The following is a 23,813-nucleotide window of genomic DNA, read 5'->3' as shown; positions in this document are numbered from 1 at the left end:
GCCTCTTGATGAAAGTGAAAGAGGAGGGTGAAAAAGTTGGCTTAAAGCTCAGCATTCAGAAAACGAAGATCATGGCATCTGGTCCCATCATTTCATGGGAAATAGATGGGGAAACAATGGAAACAGTGTCAGACTTTATTTTTGGGAGCTCCAAAATCACTGCAGATGGTGATTACAGCCATGAAATTAAAAGACTCTTACTCCTTGGAAGGAAAGTTATGACCAACCTAGATTGCATATTGAAAAGCAGAGACATTACTTTGTCAACAAAGGTCCATCTAGTCAAGGCTATGGTTTTTCCAGTGGTCATGTATGGATGTGAGAGTTGGACTGTGAAGAGAGCTGAGCGCCGAAGAATGGATGCTTTTGAACTGTGGCGTTGGAGAAGACTCTTGAGAGTCCCTTGGACTGCAAGGAGATCCAACCAGTCCATCCTAAAGGAGATCAGTCCTGGGTGTTCATTGGAAGGACTGATGCTAAAGCTGAAACTCCAATAATTTGGCCACCTCATGCGACGAGATGACTGATTGGAAAAGACCCTGATGCTGGGAGGGATTGGGGGCAGGAGGAGATGGGGAAGACAGAGGATGAGATGGTTGGATGGCATCACTAACTCGATGGACATGAGTTTGAGTGAACTCGGGGAGTTGGTGGTGATGGACAGGGAGGCCTGGCGTGCTGTGATTCATGGGGTCGCCAAGAGTCGGACATGACTGAGGGACTGAACTGAACTGAATTTAGAGCTTTGGGGAAAATCTGAGAAGACATTTCTAAACGTTTCTTCCATCCCTACAGATGGTAGGTATCCCTACATGATAGCTGTGTGCGGGCTTCTAAAGAGTGAAGCCCCTCCCCATCCTCGGAGCCAAGGCCGCAAGGGCGTCTTCGAATTGCTGCAACGGTTGTCTCAGCGGAAACTACATTAACCAGATGCCTCTGCGCCACAGAGCGGCACTGCTAAACGGTGTTTCTGTACGTGCGAGGTCGTCTGGGAGGGACTTCCGGCGTCTTTCTCGCGGCGGACATCTTATCGGTCCTAGGTCGACCTGTCTGAGTAGAGCCTCGGCATCTGTGGTCCAGTTTAGAGGTGACAGAAAGCGAGAAGGCGCGGGAGGAGACACTGTTCTCGCTGCGGAGAGGCTCGGCGGTGGCAACTCTCGCGAGGCTTCCGCCACCACGCCCACCGACAGCGGTGCGCGGTCCGACGTGAGATCCCTCCGGACTCTGTGGTCCTGACTGATGGCGGCGGCAGCAGTGGACCCGTGTAGGTGGGTGCTGCGTCCCCCGGATCTTGGCGCGTGGCGACCCCCACCTCAGAATCGTGGGACCCTGAATGAGTGGTGTTTATCGAGGTCTTTGTGATCTAGGGTCCGGGGCGTTTGTGGGTGGAGCCACCATTTCTGACGGCTTTTGTGTTGGGGCGTGGAGGAGTGTTACCCGCCCAGGGACTAGCAGGAGCAACGCCTTGGGACTGCGACTGAGCCGGGAGCCTTGGGGAACGTGGGTGTTCACATCCTCGGGGAGCAGAGGGGGTGAGTGGTAGTCGTTCCTGGAATGGAGGTGAGGCGAGTACAAGTACCACGTCCTCAGCCCTGCAGGGATATGATCTGATCCGAAGTTTTTAAAAGGATGCCAAAGCTTAGGGGAAGACAAACTAGGGTGGAATGGAGGTGATGAGGATGGAGGCAGGCACACCGGTAAGGAGACTATAAACTCCAGGAATGTTGTGGAGGCTGTTCCAGAACAGTGGCAGGAAGGGTTGGGAGTGGATAAGTCGTTACATTCTGGAGAGATTTTAAAGATAGAACTAAGATTTTTCTGCTGCGTCAAATATGACTAAGTGAAAAAAGAGTGTGAAAGACTACCCAAGTTTTGTTTTGTTTTTCTCCTGAATATCTGAAAGAATCAAAGTGGGTAGATTGGAACAGGGAGTACCATTCGTGGGGGCAGATAAGAACATGGCAGGGACATGGACATGATAAATCCATAGTGTCTCACAGTGGAGGCGTCACAGGGGCATCTGGTAGTGCTGGTCCAAAGTTACGCAGAGCAAGCTAGGCTGGAGACCTCTGAGGAATGAGGCCTCAGGTCAAAGCCTGGCGATGAGATTTAGCGGGAGAATGTTAAGGATGTTACTTTATGTGGTCCCTGAGGCGAGAGATTAGAGTACAGGGAAGAAGAGGGGGGCATCCCTGAGATTTCCTCCAGAAAGGAGAAGTCTTGGAACGGGTTCTGGCTGGTATAAGCAGGAGAGGGCTATAGGGTGTTAGGACCTGACCTGAGTTGGAGAGCAAGGTGTGAGGTGCTATAAATTTGCCACCCTGTGGACTCAGCATGCCCCTCCGTGGCACAGAGGAGAAGTCAGCCAGGCTAGTGGATCAGCCTCACCCTATTTCAGGGCACTGGTACATCAGTTCCCCAGCTCCTCAGGTGAGAAGAGGTGAAGAGCCAACAGCATGCTTACCGATACATACCTGGCAGATTGGTTTGGTGAGAGGACCTAGTGTATACTTGGCAAGTATACATAAGTAGACAGTTATAAATTAAAGGTTTTAAAAACTCAGAACCTATTACTTCATTTGCACTGAAAATATGCAAACTGTTAAGCATATGCAGTAAAAGTTAATTCCAAGGTTGATGTCTACTAAATTGGTGTGTACTAACATCTGAGGGAGAAGGCAGTGGCACCCCGCTCCAGTTCTGTTGCCTGGAAAATCCCATGGATGGAGGAGCCTGGTAGGCTGCAGTCCATGGGGTCACTAAGAGTCGGAGACGACTGAGCGACTTCACTTTCACTTTCCGATTTCATGCATTGGAGAAGGAAATGGCAACCCACTCCAGTGTTCTTGCCTGGAGAATCCCATGGTCGGAGAAGCCTGGTAGGCTGCAGTCCATGGGGTCGCACAGAGTCGGACATGACTGAAGCGACTTAGCAGCAGCAGCAACAACACATCTGATACAAACAGCCCTATTAGGTGGATATCGTCATTATCCCTGCTTTATACATGAGAATACAGAGAGCTTGGGTTATGGTCACATAGCTGGTAGGAGGCAGCACTAAGGTCTGAGTATCTAAAGTTAGACAACTTGAAATCATTCTCACCAAAGGGCAGAGCAGGGATGAGGCAAACAGTTAAGTCTGTGAGACCCCAGTGGAGTAACCTAGCATTCCCAGATCCTTCTTCCTACCAGGCTGCTGTAGTGACAGAAGTGATTATTATCGCTGCATAAATGAGTGCAAAGTGTGCCAGTCCTGTCAGCCTAGCCCACCCCTCCGTGTTCTTGGTGACCTATATGGCAAATAGTGGGGTCTTGGGAAGTCTAACCTACCCTTCTGCCTGCCATTGGGTTTGCAGACCCTTGTGGCCCCAGAGGTCTTGTGCTCTGAAAACTGGTCTGGAATTATGTCAAAGGGTTTCCATTTCCAGCAAGCAATGCGGTGAAGTGTGGAACAGTGTCCCAGGCATGGGAACCAGCCTGTGCAGATCCATCACTTAAGACTGAACAGGTTGTGTTCAGGGAACTTAAAGTCTCCATTATGTTTGGTGATCAGAAAACAGGGGACAGGATTCAGCTCTGGACTGGGAACCTTTGGAGCTGGGCTTCTTTTTTGAAAGTGGTGGGAGCTATGAAAAGTTTGGAGCAGAGAAGAGAGTGATCCGATTTTGTCCTTAACAGGATATCTCTGGCTGTACAGTGAAGAAAAGACTATGGGGGTATAGGAAAGGGGACTGTTGATGATGGCTGGGCCAGAGATGAGAGATGAGTGCTTGGATTCTGGTGGGTTTTGTTTTGTTTTTTAAAGTAGAACCACCCAGATTTTCTGATGTGGAAGGTGTGAGAAAGAAGGGGAAGAGTCACAGATGACTCCACAATTTTTTTTGCCTGAGAAGATGTAAGGGGGAAAAAGAGCCTCAATTGAATTTGTGAAGTTGCTGGTGAGAGTAACTTTCAGAGGTAGTATCAGGGGTTAGGTTTTAATCGTGTTGAATCTGCGATGTTCCAAAGACATCTGAATTGAGGTATCAAGTGGACAGCTGGACCCATGGGTATGGAGTTCAGAGGTGGGATTCAAGTTGGAGACATTCACAAGATGACAGCCAGTAACTGACTAGGGTAGAGTCGTGTATCAGGTTTAGAGAGAGAACCTTTATGTCATGAGGGTCTGGAAAGGAGGTGGGGACAGTGGAGTGGAAGGAAGAGTTACCTTCAAGGCAAGAAAAGGGAGACTAGTGTCCATGGTGAGTAAGGAAAATAGGATGTGGCAGTTGAGGAAGTTTTCTAGGGAGAAAGTGGACATGAGATGAATGCTGGGGTAAAGCAGTAAAGGAGATGAGGTGAAAGTGAGACCAAAGTCAGTGCTTCTTCCCCTGTCCCTGTGCTTCTCAGGTTTTTGTGACCTTTGTGGGCACTGGCAAGTTTCAGTCAAGCTGATGGGTTAGTTCAGGGCTAAATTGGGTCAGCTGACAGAGCCACTGTACTTGGGTGGAAGGCCAGCGGGTGTGGGCTTTGAAGGAGGACTTAGTGTAAGTGTGAACCCTGTGATTGATGAGGGTATAGTATCCCAAACATGCTGTAGCAATGTGGGAAAGGGCTGGCTTTATCTGATAATCTGCACATGGCTCTGGACTGCTGAAGGTGAATTTAGGAAGGAAGAATTTAAAGCTGTGTTTGGATATACCTATGGCAGTCGGGGCCAGAGGTGATCCTGGATGCAGTGACCAAGCATTCTCTGGATGCTGTGTGCAGGTTTACACAAGGGAGGTACTTGTGTTGTAAGCCTTCTTAGGTAACATGGAAGTGTGGTCTAAAGAGTGACATGCCCTTTGAGGTGCAATCTGAAGTCACGGCCTGGGGGCTTTGGTACTGAGGGCTCTAGAAGGAATGCGAGGCTCAGATTTGTGTATGAGGGGCATCATCCCTGGATTCCATGGGAACTAGCTGGCAGTGAAGGGTTGGTCCCTTCTTGCCAGGCCCAGACTATACAGTGCCTGTCCGCTTACTTGCTCTAGGCTGGACAGGGTGGTTGATGGGAAATGAGAGAGGAGGTGTCAGTTACCCAGGGCCTGCTGTCTTGCTTTGAGTTGGGGAGCCTGGGAGGAAAGTGAATGGCAGGTAGGCCAGGAACCCTGGGAGAGGCTGCCCTTTTACTCAGTTGTCCACTTCATGCAGGAGCACTTGACCTTGAGGATCTGTGTATTTTTCCTGGGAGCAATGGGGCTTCTTGATAAGGCTCTGAGACACTCACATCATGGTGCAGTGCCTTCTGCGCTTTGCTCTTACGGTTTTCCTGGGTAAGGCCTTGCATCACCCGGTTTTACATGTTCTCCCCTTCCCCTTTTCCCCCTAGAGGTTGTGATTTCCTTCCTGTAACTGGACCAGGGGCGCTCCCTCACATAGATCGTCTGGGTGCCAGGGCTCGACTGTGTGTGCTGCCTTCTCCATTCCCTGTGCTAACCTGCACCCTCTGGCACTGAGACTGTGGACTTCTAACCACTTGACCACCAGGGAATTCCCTATTTCTTCCCAGCTTCTGTTGCCCAAAATTGCCGGGAAGGTTGAGAGTCCCGTGGTCAACCTAGTGGATACTACCCCACCCGGCCTCTCCCTGGGCGGTGGCTCTGTTTTCATTTAGGGCACCTCTGTGCTTCCCTGGTGGCCCAGCTAGTAAAGAACCCACCTGCGATATGGGAGTCCTAGGTTCGATCCCTGGGTGGGGAAGATCCCTTAAGAAGGGAACAGCTATCCATTTCACTACTCCAGCTTAGAGAATTCCACGGATTGTATAGTCCATGGGGTTGCAAAGAGTTGGACGCGACTGAGCGACTTTCACATTCACGTGCTCCAGATTATGTTCACTTCCTTTAATTGTCATTCCTTTGGGCACACCTCTTGTCATGAAATATAGTCAGTCACTGCTTGTGGGGCCCACTGGGTTGTTGCTTTAAGACATTCATTTTGTAATATTTAGTTTTCTTTTTCTCACCCATGGGTGGACTCCCCTGGCCAGTGCTTTCCTTCTCACTTGCCTTGTCTTTCCTCTGTGACTAGTGTGTTCTAGATCCTCTGTAGAACTGAGAGGTTGTGACTCAGCTCTGAGAGGTAATAACTCAAGTCACAACAGAAGGAGCTTGGACAGGTCCTGGTGGATGGGAGCCTGGAAGGAGTGTAACTTCAAGGATGGGTTCACATAGCACTAGAAACCTGTCCTGTGCCCACTACTGTTTGGTGCCCAGGCTACAGGCCATACCTTATTTCTCTTTTCCTCCCCATTCTGGACACTTTACTTGTCATTTCTATTCTGATCTGTGGCCCAGGGCTGCCCACCCCACTCACCAGTGTTCTCTACTGCTTCCTCTGTGGTACTTTCTCTTTTGAACAGTGTTCATGTGTCTTGAGACATAAGCATATCCTTAGAATAGTTTTTGAATACCAATTACTTATTTTAGGTCAGATTTTCTGGGCCTAGACACATATTTCTGGACAGTGGTCCCCTCTCAGTCGTGCCAAGGCCCTTCTGAAAGTCATTTGCTTGTTGTGAGTTGGAGATCTTGCCTGCCTCGTCTCCCTGAGCCACACCCCATCCCTACGTCTTTGCTGTTGTGAAGCCTTCCCTATCCTGTGACCCATAGAGAGTCATTACTGCACAGCAGCTTTCTTTAACCTGACCCTAAATCTATTGCAACAACTCTATGGACTCAGTCATGGCTATGCTGGGGACACATTTGTGATGAGGGTGTCCACTCCCACTGAAGTCAACATGCTGTTCAGTGACAATTTTCTGCTTTCAGGTTGTTGGCACAGAGTGGACAAGGAAGAGGCAGCTTCTGAGCAGAGTGTTTCTGTAGCAGTGTCACACATTCATACTTCCAAGGCAGATTCATTGACTCAGATGGCTCATCCTTGTAACTTATGTGGCCCAATCTTGAAAGATGTTTTGCACCTGGACGAACACAAAGAAACACGCCATGGACTGAAACCTTACACATGTGGGGCGTGTGGGAGGCAATTCTGGTTCAGTGCGAACTTTGACCAGCCTCAGAAGCTGTACGATGTAGAGAAACTCCTAAGAGGTGACAAAGGCAAGACATCATTTGTTACTAACTATAGAGCTTGTGAAGAACCTCTGCTGTCAGAGAAGCCCTTTGCATATAAGGAGGAGCAGAAGAAATTCCAGGCCAGTTTGGGTAGTCACCAGCAAAAGGCTACCCACAGCAAGAGGAAGACACGGAGTCCTGAGAGTGGGCTGGCTTTGCACATTGGACAGATGCATTACAAGTGCATTGAATGTGGGAAAGCTTTCAGCCGCAAGGACACGCTCATTCAGCACCAGAGAATCCACACTGGAGAAAAGCCTTACGAGTGCAGTGAATGTGGGAAAGCTTTCAGCCGCAAAGCCACACTTGTCCAGCACCAGAGAATCCATACAGGAGAAAAGCCTTACGAGTGCAGTGAATGTGGAAAAGCCTTTAGCCGCAAAGACAACCTTACTCAGCACAAAAGAGTTCACACCGGAGAGATGCCTTATAAGTGTGGTGAGTGTGGCAAATACTTTAGCCATCACTCCAACCTAATTGTACACCAGAGAGTTCACAATGGAGCAAGGCCTTACAAGTGCAATGATTGTGGGAAAGTCTTCAGACATAAATCCACACTTGTTCAGCATGAGAGTATCCATACTGGAGAAAATCCTTATGTTTGCAGTGACTGTGGAAAATCCTTTGGCCACAAATACACCCTCATTAAACACCAGAGAATTCACACTGAGGCAAGGCCTTTCGAGTGCATTGAATGTGGGAAATTCTTTAGTCGAAGCTCTGACTTTATTGCACACCAGAGAGTTCACACAGGTGAAAGGCCTTTTGTGTGCAGCAAATGCGGGAAAGATTTCATCAGAACCTCCCACCTTGTTCGGCACCAAAAAGTTCACACTGGAGAGAGGCCATATGAATGCAATGAGTGTGGGAAATCATATAGCTTAAGCTCCCACCTCATTAGGCACCAGAAAGTTCATGCTGCAGGAAGACTTTAGGAGTGCTTTTAACACAGCAGGACTCACGGGAAGAGCTCTGTGACTTCCTGTAGAGAGGGAGACGTCAAATCACGTGTTGAACCGTGTATGTCTAGACACTGCCAGTTGAGAGAGAGTTTATGAACGCCACGTACAGGGGAAGCTTTCAGAAGCTATGTTGCACTTTCAGACCTGCTCGGGTCCCTTGCTGAATTTTTTAGGATCGATGCCTGTGGCTGAAAACATCTCAACTCTACCAGCTTAGTTACTCTAATATCCTCAGGGGAGGCAGAACTTTGTAGTCTCTCTCTAGTCCCTGGAGGGAATTGTAAGAAACCTGAGTTCCAGAATTCCCTGGTGGTCCAATGGTTAGAACTCTATGCTCCTTCTGAGGGCCTGGGTTCAATCACTTGTTGAGGAAATAAAACCCCACAAGCCGTGTGGTCATAAATAAGTAAATGGAAACCTGAGTTAAACGGGGGTCCTTGTTTGCTCCCCTCTGACTGGCAAAGGTGTGGGCATGGCCCATCTTGAGCCAAGAGGATCTGAGCTGTGTTCTGGTAACAGAGAAGGTTTACTTTCTTCATGGACATTGTTGGTTTCACTCTCATGTGATTCTTGTAACATTTTTCCAGCTCCAAGTCACCCAACCTGGATAATTATTTGCCTCATGTTGCTCTGGTTTGTGTGATAATAAATACCTTATTATTTAAACCACCTTTAACCATGGAGGTTCTTTTTATTGGAGTGGTTTGGAAACTATTAGGCTCTGCCAAACTGAGGAGGTAAACAGTGTTTGTAGGGGCTTTCAACTTTGGGTGCCTCGAGTGGAACAGCAGGTTGGCAAAGAACACTTCGCATTGCTGACAAAAGCTTAACAGGTGAAAATTCAGGGCTTTGTGGGCCTGATTTTATCTGGATTTCAGAGTTATTAGAAGGTCCAGACATTAACTTGAGGAGGGTGCTGTTGTTGGAACAGTCTGCAGTGTATTTTGGAGTAGAATGGCTTGCGTGCTTTGCTTCCACCATCTCACCTAATGGCTCCACACCCGCTGCCTACACCCAACTCTCCTGCAGAATCAAGGGTTCTGACCCCTCTGCCCTGGTGGCCAAGATTACTTCTCACACCCACTACTCTGCCTCGGGCCCCAGCTGGCATCTCCCTGCTTCTGCAGGCCCCTATGCCCAAGTCTCCAGTGCCTCAAATCCTGGCCCTGCTGCAAAGTCACTCCATCATCCTGTGTCATAGAGGAAACACTGAAATAAGTGTAGCTATATTAAGTCTAGAGTGAGAGAAGGTAGTCCAGTTGAACCTAGAATTCGTGGACATCCTCAGGTGGTGATATATGGGGGTGTTTGTGAGAGACAGGTGTGTGTAGTACCAATGTATACCTAATTCAGGGTGAATTCTAGGGAAGACATTTTCTTTTCTGGGCATTTTGAATGATTCCCTAGGAACAAGAGGCCCATACTTGGGCAAATGCTGAAGTTTTCTCATTAGAAAAAAAGCTCTGACGTGACAGTTTGTGACAGTTTCATTCTCTAGCTTTCCTTTTTTTCCGCACCTGGCAAAGACCCTTGTTTATTTGTTTCCTGTTTTCTGGCCAGTTTTCTTTATCTTTGTTTCCAACTGTTCAGTGAGTCTTAGGAAAATCAGAAGTAGCTCCTGGGACACTTGGCTTTCCAGAAGGGAAACAGGAGTAGAGCACTGTGATTTGTCCATTTAGAGACACAGCTCAGGGTACGTGAGGCCAATGCGACTAGGATTCAGGTGGCATAGTAAGGAGAGGAGGGAGCTAGAGATGAGGGGTACAGAGAAAGGGGAGGAGCAAAGAACTGAGGAAAGACTACGCTGATTCCCTGGTGGCCAGTGGTTAGGATTCCAGGCTTTCACTGCAGTCCCTGGTGGAACTGACATCTCGCATGCTGCAGGGCACAGCCAGAAAGTAGAAAAATGCTGTGTAATATGAAAAGCAGATGAGATAATATGGAAGGAAAAAAATCAGTGAATTTAAAGATATAGAAATTATGCACAATAAATCACATAGTGAAAAAATAACAGCAATAGTGACTTGTAGGAAAACGCCACATGATCTAGCATACACGTGTTTGGAAGGCCAGAAGCAAGAGCATAACAAGAAAGAAAGAAAAAAGGAAGGAAAGGAGAAGAGCTGAGACATTTCCCTATTTGTTTAAAAAGCAGACAGCAACCATCAGAAGATAGGAAGGTCAAGGAATCCTCTAGATCAGAAGAAACATGGCCTTACTAACATCTTAATTTCAGACCTCTAGCTTCCACAGTTATGAGAGCATAAAATAGTGTTTAAGCCACTCAGTTTGTGGGGACTAATCTAGCTGCCACCTTTTGCCTTATTAACATTTAGAGAACTTTAAGGGCCACAAAGAATTTTCACAAAAATAAACAATATTCTAGGCCATAAAAATGTCAATAAATATAAAATTAAAACCATTAAGATATATACTCTAAGCACAGGAGAATTAAACTAGAATTCATGAAAGAACACTGCTAGAAAAACTCCCTGGTTTAACATATTTGGAAGTTAAAACAATTTTTTTCTTTTTTTTTGGCTATGCCATGTACCATGCAAGATTTTAGTTCCCTGACCAGGGATTGAACCTATGCCCTCTTGCATTGGGAATGCAGGATCTTAACTACTGGACCATCAGGGAAGACCCTGAGAAATTAGATAATATTTTGAACCAAGTGGAGTGAAACCTAATATATCAAGATTTGTTATTGCTGAGATTAGAAGAAAAGGTATAGATTTAAGTATTTTGAAAGTAAGGGAAGAACTAAAATATTTAATATCCAAGTTAAGACACTATTAGAAATAAACATAATTAAAACCAAAGTAGGCAAGAGGAAAGAATAAAGAACAGAAATTAATAAAATAATTAAAATATAGAAAAACAATGAACTCCGAAGCTGTCTTTTGACTGGATCAATATAATTGATGGATCTCTAGGTAGATTGATCAGGGAAAAAAAATTACCAATATAAGGAATGAAAGATGGGATAGCACTAGATGCAGTAAAAACATTCAAAGAATTATAAAGATTTCCCATGCTGCATGGTGTGGCCAAAAAAGAATTAAATGTGATTTTTGGCTGCCCCGCGTGAAATCTTAGTTCCTTGACCAGGGATTGAACCCATGTCCCTTGCACTGGAAGTGCAGTCTTAACCAATGGACTACCAGGGAAGTCCAGGTTATATGTGATATTTCCATTTTTATTTAAAATGAAACAAAACCTTGATTTATATAGCAGCTGCGCCACTCCAGTCATCTCACAGCAGTGGGTTTCCTCTCTCTCAGGGTTGGCCCAATAAAAAGTTGGGCAAAACAAACTATGTTTGGGTTGAAAAAGAAATGACAACAAAAATTAGTTAATTTTGCAGGGGCGGGCGGACTTGCCACGCAGCACGCAGGATCTTAATTCCCTGACCAGGGATGAACAGGGGCCTACCTCAGGCCAGTGTTGGTAACGCAGAAAAGTGAGTCCACAGGATACAGGAAAGAAGGGTAGAGCCTCCGATGCCCTTTGACACGTCCCCTCCTGGCCCCTTGTGCCCTGGGCCCTGACCTCAAATCTGCTATAGGAGCTGCGTCCTTCAGCCTGAGTTCTAGCAAGGAAGACAGTTCCCAGGCAGGGCTCCAGGGAGTATACGATATTAGCAACTCTTTCCAACAACTCTACAAAAACTAGAAACTGACCAAAAAATTTCTTGAAATACTCAACAACTCAGGTTCACTGAGGAAGAATGAGTACTCTGAAGTGGCCTCTATTACAGACACTAAATTGGCAGTTTAAAATTTTCCCATTATGATTTTGTGCCAAGATGACTTCACTAGTGAATTCTTCTAGACATTTAAGGAAGAAGTAATTCCAATTCTACTCAAATCATTTTTTTTTTTAAAGGATGGAACTCTTCTCAACTAGTTTTAGGAGATTAACTTGATACCAAAATTAGAACTGAAGACCAACACCTACATGAACATGGACACAGAATATCCTAAACAAAAATTTAGGAAATTAAAAACCCTGTCATAATTTGAAATAGAGATGAAGATGCCCCTTTTTAGAGGGTGTGGGGGATGTCGCGCTAGCGACATTGGATCTTCCCCAACCAGGGATCGAACCGGGCCCCCTGCATTGGGAGCGTGGAGTCTCCTTTAACCTTAACCACTGGACCGCCAGAGAAGTCCCCTCAATATATAATATAATCTTACAAGTGAAGATGTGAGATGGGAATGTAGTTAATGTAAGGCCCAGCGACACAGGGAGAATCCATTCCAGCGGGAAACTTAGTTTCCAGGCAGACGCGGATTCCGGGAGCCGCAGGCCCCACCCCACCCCACCTCAAGCCGGGATTCGCTACGTTCCGTGGTGGGAGGGCTCACATCCTCCGCGAGACCTTGTCATCTCGCGAGACAAGCTGTCACGGAGCGCGTCGTTTCCTATATCAGCGGTGCGTGCAGGCGGTAGTTGTCATATTGTCCTGTTCTCTTTCTCATTCCTGGGAATTTAACAGGCTAAGTGCGTTGTAAATACGTGTACAAGGACTTTTGCACAAGAAAGTTCACCGGAAAGCCTTTGTATCCGTGAATTCTGGATGTAGTCACGGATATGCGGAGATGGGTTGGGGCCTGACGCTTCCTTTGCATATTTAGGATTTTTACAGGATATGATGTGCAGCAGGCTCTGACAGGCATTTAATGCGTCAGGGAAATCTGTCAAGAATTTATTTCTCCTGGAAACTCCAAGCATATTGGCAATGCAGGGGTGGGAGGGGAGAGGTCTGTATTAATCCCTAGTCTTGCTTGCTCACTCCAATAAACGCTTTCCAAGGTTTGGGAATTAAAGTGGACAGGATGCCGCACTGAGTGTTGCAGAAGACGTGGACATTCAGGGGTCTTGCCGTTACTTACTGATGGTGTGATAATTAGTAAAACCACTCTGAAAGATACATTCCCACCTCAGATTTTTCTAAAAAGAAGCTCGTGTACAAGATGACATGTACAGCAATGTTCACAGTAGCAAAGCACCTGGGTATAATTGTTAAAAACCCAGCCTGCACAGTAAGTAAAGCAAAGAAGAAAGATACGTTTATTGCTGAGTTTCAGTCTGCAAGTCAGGAAACTCACAGATATCGGAGTAACGAGTTCTGAGTTGCTTACAGACTAAGGGATTCTTGCAGGATAAATGCGGGAGTTAAAACTTCAGCTGATTGATTGCCTAGGCATCTTTTATATTTGGACCAGGGTAGCTGAGAAAGGGAAACAGGGAGGTCCAGAGATGGTGTGACCAGATTTGGGAGTTTGAAGATTGGCTGACATTCTCCGCTGATTTCTGAGAACTGGAAAGTCCTGCAGCTGTGTTACGTTAAGTTTCGTTTTCTTCAATGCCCCTGTGTTGGCCAATTTACATTTGTCCCTGATGTCCGTGACTCAAGTTTTGGTGCGACACAGTCCAGGAAAGAGGATGGGTAATAGGCTTCTTCTCACAGCGGATGTTATGCTTAGTCCGATAGTTCTCTCTTCTGTAGCTAAATGTATAACAGAGGGCGGCCCAGTCAGCCCTTTAGCTGGGGCAGTCGCTGTGCAGCGTTATTGCCGCACCCTATGCCAGGCAACTGTTACTAGGAGACTGTTAGCGGTCCTGCTCAGCCATTAGTTGATGTCTCCATGGAGCCGCCCACAAGCAACCAACTGTCGATGAGCCACCATCAGTGAGCCATTTTCAGCCAACTGCCAGCGGAATGGTGGGCCTCTGGTGGAGTAAGGTAAGAAGTGGGCGCTGGCCTTCTACCCCGGGCCCTCCAGCTCAACTGGGCTTGAGCCATCTGGAGAGCTGAGGGGCCCAGGTCTCCTCTGAGACCAAATAGCAATGGCTCTCTGCCTGAGTTGCAGTCTGTGGGACCTGCCGCACCCCTCCCCCACCCCCCGCAAAGGGCGTCTTGGGAAGCCTGAGGGCTGGTTGAGGCCTGGATGCCTGGCTCCCTCGGTGGTGACAGCTGGGCAGGATCTGGGTACTTTGTCATGAGGGAGCCACCAGCTGCGATCTGCCTCCTCTTAGCCGGACTGGGACCTCGGAGGGTGAAACTTGTGCCTTGGGACCTTGCCCTTTCTTGTCAGAATAGAGAATAACGTTCGTTTGGTAGAGATTTACAGGAAAATTGTTTCCTGGCCATGACCTAACCTCAGAAACAAAGGAGCTGAGGCCAAGAAGTTTGTAACAACTAACCACACCCCTCCCTCACCTTTCCTAGAAGAGGGCTTTGCTGAGAGCTTTTGGGGTTTTAAGGTATGAGCCACCTATCTCCTTGCATGGCTCTGCAGTAAACTTTCCTCTGTTCCATAGTCCAAAGTTTTGATATTATTTGGCCTCACTGTGTGGGAGGCACACAGACTTGCATTTCAGCAATTTCAGATGCAGTGAGGAAATCAGAGAAGCATCACAATTTATGCTACAGAATTTCCCCTTCCAAGATTTGGACCTGTTCTGCATGGCAAACAGCGGGTTCTCAGTGTGACTGAGCACCAGTTTTCCAGGTGGAAACCCGCTCACTAATGCATGTTGGGTGATTTACCAACACGCTGGCTTTTGCCTCAACTGTGCACAGAACTTTTTATCCACACTGTCCTTTCAAACCAGTGCAGGAAATAATCACCCCAGCCCTCACCTTCTTTGGATAAAATTAATGAAACATGCTTGGTTTTTCTGTTATCTGTTTGCAAACAAAATTTCATCATGTGGATTTCAGTCACCAATGCTATTCAACTTATAAAATTTAAAGATATGTGAGTTCTTTTACATTGAGGCATAATTCACGTAATATTTTTGTTTCAGGTGTACACGATTCTATATTTGTATATATTGCACAGTGATCACAGTGTGACTAGTTAACATCTATCACTGTACATAGTTACAATTTTTTTCTTGTGATGAAAATTTTAAGACCTACTTAATACCTTTCATATATACAATACAGTATTATAAGTTATATTCTTTCTTTGGCTTATGTCACTTAGCATAATGCCCTCAAGGTTCACGTTGAAAATGGCCAGATTTTCATCTTTTTATGACTAATATTCCATTTATATGTATTATATACACTTCCTTTTCTTTAATACTCATCTAGACGGACCTTTTGGTTGCTTTCTTGACTGTGGTAAATAATGCCACAGTGAGCATGGAGGTGCATATCTTTTTGAGTTAAATGTTTTGTTTCCTTCAGATAAATACCCAGAAGTGGAATTGCTGCATCAAAATTTTGTTTTTGTGGTAGATGTTTAGCTCAAATGGGTGCCCTATCAAATGAGTAGCTGGTGAGTCCATGTGATAATCTATGGATAAAGGGTCTCAGGATTGTATGCACCCACCGTCTTACCTCCAGCCCTTGTTGAATGGGGGCAGGACCAAAACTTATAAGAGACATAATTAAAGGGCCTCATGTACTTGAAGGTGAGACACACCTCCCTTTAAATGTAGGAGAAGACAATGGAAAAATTGCTAACGTTGGTGTGAGATGTAAGCCACCCGAAGGGCCTGGAGCAAAGTAGAGACTCTCAGAGGTGTGTTTGCTAGACTAGAATTTTAAAAGGGGCTGCTTGAGGAGACGACTGAGTCTGTCAGTTAAAACAGCTGTTTGGGGTCTATAGGAACATGAGAGTTTTATTGATGTCTTTCCCAAGAGCCCGCATTGTGTTATTGTGCGACGTGAAATGTACGTCCTGGTTACTATCAATAATGTCTGTAACTCCAAAAGATATAAGGAGTATTATGGCGAGGCTTAGTATATGTAGAGACGGGAGTGGGTTTTTGTTTTTCCACACTGTGCAGCGTGTGGGATCTTAGTTCCCTGACCAGGGACCAAACCTGCACCCACAGCAGAACTGCCAGGGAGTTCCTCATGAGTGATTTTTGATGTATGTATGCTTGGATGTGTGAGTCAGGAGATTCCCAGAGTCCTTTAGCTTGAAGGGGACAGTTTTTTCTGATAACGTGAAGGTGCGCCAGGGCATCCAGTGCTGAGATAACTGCCTGAAGTGTGGTCGGCTGTATTGACCTTTCTGTCCCATCCTTTACCAGGGGCATCCTGGCTAAGGGATGGAGAACAGTGACCGTGCATTGATGGTCAGCCGTGCCACCGACGCAGCCTAGGAATTGTCTATCGCTTAGTAAATCCCAAGGGGCTCTCCAGGTAGCTTTGCGTCCAGAGCACGTCGTGACCTCTCCAGCACCAAGTTCTGGGAAGAGACTGAGCACAGGGTAAAGCACTCCTCCTGCAGGGGTCGTAATAGTTTGCTAGGAGTCCCAGGCTTGTCTTCACCCTGTTTTATGGAGGCCTAGGTGTCCATTCTGAGCAGGTGGGGTGCTATTTCCTTGACTAAAAGCATAATGGGTACTGTGGTATGGAGGGTCATGAACTCAGGGTTATGAGAGCCTCTATTTTCAAGATCACAATTTCTGTAACCAGTCATTCAGTCAGTTCAGTTCAGTCACTCAGGCATGTCTGACTCTTTGCAACCCCATGGACTGCAGCACACCAGACTTCCCTGTCCATCACCAACTACTGGAGCTTGCTCAAACCCACGTCCATTGAGTCGGTGATACCATCCAACCAGCTCATCCTCTGTTGTCCCTTCTCCTCCCATCTTCAATCTTTCCCAGCATCAGGGTCTTTTCCAATGAGTCCATTCTTTGCATCAGGTGGCCAACGTATTGGGAGTTTCAGCTTCAGCATCAGTCCTTCCAATGAATATTCAGGACTGATTTCCTTTAGGATGGACTGGTTGGATCTTGTTGCAGTCGAAGGGACTCTCAAGAGTTTTCTCCAACACCACACTTCAAATGCATCAATCATTAGTCATCAACCAGTCATTAGTTGTTTCTTCTTCTTTTTTTTTAATAGTGTAGAGCATGGAACCAAGAGGGGGCAGTTCCTTGCATTAGAAGCCTTTGAGCAACTTCTAGTCATCACGAGTTGTTCAGAAAGTTCCAGGATATGTGAGAAGAGGTTGCCAAAACTTTTACAGTGGAAGAGTTGCTGAGGGTGCTAATGAGGGGTGCCAGCTGATTTTCATTTGAAAGTAAAATTTGCAAATGAGGAGTAAGTTGCCACCAGAACCAAAAAAGTACTAAAAGCAATGTTATACCTCTGCTCCCGGAGAAAGGTGGATACAGAGAAGGTCTTGTCTAAGATTATGTGTGGTGACAGAGCTGTTGAGGTATTCTGTGAGTGGTTTTTTTTTTAATGTTTACTTATTCATTTGGCTCTGCCAAGTCTTCATAGTGGCATGAGGGATCTTCAACCTTTGTTGCAGCATGCGAGATGTTTAGTTCAGATATAAAACATAGGGATTCAGTGTTTACATATATTACAAGATGATCACCATCAGCTAGTTACCATCTGTCACATACAAGGGTGTTGCAGTATTATTGACTCCGTTCCGTATTTTGTGTATTACATCCCTGTGACTTACTTATGTTAAAACTGGAAGTGTGTTCCTCTTAGTGCCCTTTACCTACTGTGCCCATCCCTGCCATTCTCCTTTGTGGTTACACTTATTGCTATGTGTTTTATTCTTTTTGAAGCTATTGTAAGTGGAATTGTTTTTATAATTTCTTTTTCAGATTTCCCATGTCTGGAAATATAATATTTGTGTATTGGTCTTATATCCTACAATTCCATTAATTCATTTATTGTTCTAATTATGTGTGTGTATATTCTTTGACATTGTATACCTGTAAGATTATGTCATCTGCAAAGAGAGTTTTGCTTCTCCTATACAATTAATTTGGTTGCCTTTTATTTCTTTTTCTTGCTTAAGTAATTGCTCCAGTTAGATGTTTCAGTACAATGTGGAATAGAAGTGGTGAAAGTTTTAGGTTTCTTCTTGTAGTATTCTTGGTTAAGGGGAAAATCTTTTAGTCTTTCATCATTGAGTATGGTTATCTGTGAGATTTTCATAATGCACTTTATGAGGTAATCCTAGCATGTTGAGTATTTTTATCATTATGAAAGGATGTTGAATTCATCAAAACTTTTCTGCATCAATTGCCTTGATTTGTTTTTTTTTCCCCTCCATTCTATCAACATGTGTTATGTTGATTGATTTCTGTAAGTTGAACCACACTGATGGATTTGGTTTATTAGCATTTTGTATTTTTATTCATAAAGGATATTGTTCTGAAGTATTCTTTTCTTGTGATGTCTTTGTTTTTGGTATAAGGTATAACTGGCCTTGTAGACTGAGTTATGAAGTGTCCTATCCATCTCTTTTCTTTTTCTTTGAACAATTTGAGAGAGATTAGTGTTATTTCCTCTTCAAATGTTTGTTAGAATTCACCAGAGAAGCCATTTGACCCTGGGATTTTCTTTGTAGTAGTTTTTGTATTACTATTTTAGTGTCTTTGTTACAGATTTATTCAGATTTTCTACTTCTTGAGTTGGTTTTGATATTTTATGTGTTTCTACAAATCTGTTCATTTAATCTGTTATCTGACTTGTTGGAGTGTACTTATTCATAGTGTTGCCTTCTGATCCTGATTATTTCTGCCAGATCAGTAATAAGAACCCTCTTTCATCTCTGATTTTAGTAATTTGAGCCTGCACTCTTTTTTTCCTAATCAGTCTCAGTTCAGTCACTCAGTCGTGTCTGACTCTTTGCGAAACCATGGACTGCAGCACGCCAGGCCTCCCTGTCCATTACCAACTCCCAGAGCTTACTCAAACTGAGTCGGTGATACCATCCACCATCTCATCCTCTGTCGTCCCCTTCTTTTCCTGCCTTCAGTCTTTCCCAGCATCAGGGTCTTTTCAAATTAGTTAGTTCTCTGCATCAGGTGGCCAAAGTATTGGAGATTCAGCTTCAGCATGAGTCCTTCCAATGAATATTCAGGACTAATTTCCTTTAGGATGGACTGGTTGGATCTCCTTGCTGTTCAAGTGACTCTCAAGAGGATTTTCCAACACCACAGTTCAAAAGCATCAATTCTTTGGTGCTCAGCTTTCTTTATGGTCCAACTCACATCCATACATGACCACTGGAAAAACCAAAGCTTTGACTAGATGGACCTTTGTTGGCAAAGTAATGTCTCTGCTTTTTAATATGCTGTCTAGGTTGGTCATAACTTTCCTTCCAAGGAGTAAGCATCTTTTGATTTGATGGCTGCAGTCACCATCTGCAGTGATTTTGGAGCCCAGAAAAATAAAGCAGCCACTGTTTTCATTGTTTCCCCATCTATTTGCCATGAAGTGATTGGACCAGATACCATTATCTTTCTAGTTAGAGGCTTATCAATTTTGTTATCTTTTCAAAGAAACAACTGAGATATTTATCTTTAGTGCTTTTGACTGATGTCCCTCAGAAAGCCACTGCAGCTCTGGGAACTAATGTGAGGTGGACAGAACAGAGACAGGTCCCTTAGCTGATCGCCCATGCCACCATCAGACATGCTAAAGCTCAAGACTATAAGTCTTTGAGAATAAGATCCATAAGGCCCACTAATACACAACCAAGCCCATGAGGTGGTAGGGGAGTTGGGGATGGTAGGCAGTAAGTTAACAGGCTGCAATATTTTCCATCATTTGGCAACTTCTTTGTTCATTTAATACTCCTTTGGTGATTGTAAGTTTTAAAATTGGATTTCAGATTCCTGAGAAAGCTGATTCTGAGAGTTTTCATAGGTGTAATCTTTGCTTAAGTGGCAGGATAGAGATTTCAAATTTCCTACTCCACCATTTTCACTAAGGTCACTTTTGTTGGTGAGTTTTTGTTTGCTAAGTGTAAAGATTTTTAAACCAGCATTATATGAAAGATATGGACTCCTTTCCTCGTGGTAAATCTGGAAAGAACTGGGTTGATAAAAATGAAAAAAACACTGTTGTAATAAAGCATAAGTTAGGGCACAAAAACTCATAGATATTATGTGCACTTTAATAAAAATTAGATTAATGGTTCACAAAATAATTCCTTGGACTAGTATCATAGTATGCTCTGTAAATTTTATTAGAAATGTAAATTCTTCTGTACTCAGTCAGAAACACTAGAGTTGGGAGCCCAGAATATGGGTTTCATAGACATTCACAAACTTTTTTTCCTGATACATATTCAATTTTGAAGACCACTGTGATTTAATAAAAAATTATAAGATAGCTCTGTAATAAGGAGATGACTTAAGCTCACAGTGTTGGTACGAAAGATTATAGGTTGTGTATTTCCAGGAAATGAAATGCAAGACGTTATGTAACTAATTTCAAAACACTTATATGAGATATCTGATCTATCACGAAAATGACACAGGCATTTTGGTTTTTACAGAGACATATGAAAAGCCTCAGAAAAACTTGCCTTAAATAACAAGCAGATAATAATTAGATAATTGCAAAGAAGATAGTTTTTTGCTTTAATACTAGAAAAAAGAGGGCGTTCCCTGGCAATCTGGTGGTTAAGACTCTGTGCTTCCACTGCTGGGGGCATGGGTTTGATCCCTAGTCTGGAAAATAAGATCCTACAAGCCACATAGCCAAAAAACAAAAACAAAGAGAGAGAGAAAATCTAGAAAAAAGAAGAAATGTAATGTGTTATGTTAAACATTTTACCATTAATTTGCATTACCTGATCATAAAAAAAAAGATTCTAAGTAACAAAATTTGATCTTACAAAAATTAGTGATTCACTTTTTCAGAACAATTAAGACAAAATATCAACTGAAATTAAAGATGGTAAAAATGTAACTCTTATGATAGATATATTAAATTGAATTAAAGGGAAAATGAAAGTCGCTCAGTCATGTCCAACTGAGACCCGATATAGTCCATGGAATTCTTCAGGCCAGAATACTGGAGTGGGTAGCCTTTTCCTTCTCCAGGGGATCTTCCGAATATTTTACTAAAGTGATTTCTAAAAATCAGAGCTGCTACTGTGGGCCATCTAATTAAACCTAAATTGTACTGTCATTATTTGTACAAGAAAGATTAGAATTCATGACTAGTTTTATAGTATGTGTCAGAACCAGTCATAATGTATATTTATTGTTTCACATTCCAACATGGTCCTCCTCACTGTATATCAACACCAGACATGGCCGATTTCATGAGATCTCTGAGGGCTACTGTGACTTGCAGTTAAAGGGTCTTTTCAGGTGATTTTTCTCTATCTGAAACTACTGGATACAAATATGCTTTAAAAAATTCATTTTGTAAAGATACAAAAAAAATTCATAAATTTTCAGGTTAACTATATGAAAAATAAGCACGTAATATCAGTCTTTATCACAAAATTTGCTAATTTGCTCCTTTGTACTTCCTCAAAACTTTCCCAAGAGTCTCCATTCATGACAAAGAAGCATCAGTAAATGAAGTAAGTTCAGTATAACTGAGTATATGATTTCAGTTTCTGGTAATACTAGAAATTCTAGGAAAGCAGAAATGTATTTGGTTTTATTTACCAGATTCCTAGCAGGATTCTTAGCATCTAACAATAACCTTTATTCATTAAATTTTTTCAAAACTAATTATGTATCCAACTGCAAAAATCAACATAGTTATAGCTGTTTAACCAGATTAGCAATAAATGAAATTTTGGCCCAGAAATCAGAGAAGAGTTGACAGATCTGGCTATCACTGGTCATAAGGAAAAAGGGACTGAATGTTGGAAAGCATGAAGCCAGGAACACAGAAATGCTCACCAGCCACTGGCTTGGTGACACAGTAAGGTTAATGGGAAGAGCTGAAATGCAAGAGAGAGAATAAAAGAAGACAAAGAAGCTTACCAGGACCAGGAGGGTACGTGTGGCTCTGGCCTCGTTGGAAGGTCTGGGGGAAAGTCTGCTGCTGTGAATGTGCTAAGCTCACTGCTTGTGCCTGATCAGGACAATGACCATGGAGCCACCAGTCCATACAAAGAGGCCCAGACATGTAACATCAAAGGAAAAAACTAGGATGGCATGTTGTGTGACCATAAATCTTTCTGATCTGAGTGACACACAATATCTGTAACTTTTTTTTTTTGCACTAATGTTTTTGCTGTTTCTTGGTCTGATGACTCTCTTTAGAATAAAGACCTTTACCAAGATATACAGGAGCCAGCAGAGTACACAGCAGAAATGAAGGTACTTCCAGGATCTCACTTTATGCTTCATCCACCTTGAGGTCCTGGAACACAGCTTAGTGGCCTGGAAAACGTTGAGGAGGCAGGTGGTGCTAAGTGACACCCCTCTAGCCACTCTGTACATAGATGACAAGCTTACATCCAGCCACATCCAAGAAATATTTTAACCCCAAATATGCCATGGTTTGTGAGATCCCTCTGGAGAAAAGGACCAAGTTGTTGGCTAAGAACAGCCAATGGAGAATCAGGTCTGTGAGTCTCAGCTTGTTTCCACTGAGTAAAGTGAAGTTATAAAAACAGAGCCAGGAAGAGTTTCTCAGGATCCCAGCTCCAGTCTGAGTGAGGAAGGTAATCCCCATTTTCAAACTGGAAGAGCCCATTACATCAGTACCTAGGAGATGCCGAGTATGAGTCCCAAAATGGTAGAAAAACAAGCAACAATGTGTTACTTTCATCTGCCCAGCCTAAACCTAACACATTTTTCTCTTCTCTTAGCAATACACTATGGCACCCCACTCCAGTACTCTTGCCTGGAAAATCCCATGGATGGAGGGGCCTGGTGGGCTGCCGTCCATGGGGCCGCTAGGAGTCGGACACGACTGAGCGACTTCACTTTCACTTTTCACTTTCACTTTTCACTTTCATGCATTGGAGAAGGAAATGGCAACCCACTCCAGTGTTCTTGCCTGGAGAATCCCAGGGACGGGGGAGCCTGGTGGGCTGCCGTCTATGGGGTCGCACAGAGTCGGACATGACTGAAGCGACTTAGCAGCAGCAGCAGCAGCAATACACTTTTCTGACTTTAAACAGGCATTCATATGTGTTTATGGATTAAAAGCCTATTAATTAGAGTCCCATGTTGTAAACAAATATCCAACTAAAAAAGGATGTTTAAATAAATAATGCACCATTCACACAATAGAATACTGACATCTCTAAAACTGAATGAGGAGCCTCTCTATACATGTATGTGAAATTATTTCCAGAATATAGTTTTTAAGTAAAAGAAGAGATGGGGAAGAGAAGGCATAGTATGCTGCAACTTTCTTAGGCTTCCAAATGAATATGAACACTCACATGTATGTGTATTAAACTGCTTTCAAAATCCACGGAAGAACAAACCCCAAACCCATATTAAGTTGAATGACTTAGCAATGCATAGGAAGAAGAAGCTGGAAGGGCAGAAATGAAAGCTAGATATATATGAATTGATCTTGTGTTACAGTTTTAAAAACTAAAATTTGTTTCACCTAAAATGGATTTAAAACATTCCTAAAATTCAAAGGCAAATCTATAATAAAACGTATGTGGCTCATTATATTATGTAATAGGTATGTGTCCCATCTGTACAAGGTAAGACTTTAACTTAAAGAATGTTTGAGGGCTCTTCTCTGGTAGCCAAGTGGCTAAAGACTCCATGCCCCCAGTGCAGGAGGCCCAGGCTCAAGTCCTGGTCAGGGAACTAGATCCACATACTGCAACTAAGAGTTCACAGGCTGCAACGAAAGATCTTGTGTGCTGCAGCTAAGACCTGGTTCAGTCAAATAAATACTTAAAGAAAAGCTTGGGGGCCTTCGAACTGAAGGCTGATGAACTTTCTATGACTGAATTCTTCCTTGAAGCAGCTTCACTTAGCCCACATCTGTGTCATGTCCAGTCTGAGA

The 23,813-nt window shown here is 44.0% G+C and overlaps 1 protein-coding gene across 1 annotated transcript in view; it reads left to right on the top strand.

Annotated features, from left to right (window-relative positions):
* The window catches only part of LOC105001417 (zinc finger protein 134-like), a 21,388-nt gene extending 12,660 nt beyond the window's left edge, over window positions 1-8,728 (top strand). The window contains exon 3 of the mRNA XM_010857670.1: window positions 6,792-8,728. Coding sequence (XP_010855972.1) covers window positions 6,792-8,032 — 1,241 coding nt within the window. The 3' untranslated portion in view covers window positions 8,033-8,728. The remainder of the gene's footprint in view (window positions 1-6,791) is intronic.
* The last annotated feature ends 15,085 nt before the right edge of the window (window positions 8,729-23,813 follow it).

This window comes from Bison bison, unplaced genomic scaffold (assembly GCF_000754665.1).
Source record: "Bison bison bison isolate TAMUID 2011002044 unplaced genomic scaffold, Bison_UMD1.0 scf7180017864383, whole genome shotgun sequence".
NCBI lineage: Eukaryota > Metazoa > Chordata > Mammalia > Artiodactyla > Bovidae > Bison > Bison bison.
Note: the sequence above shows the minus strand (reverse complement) of the source record. Positions and strands in the feature narration are given on the sequence as shown.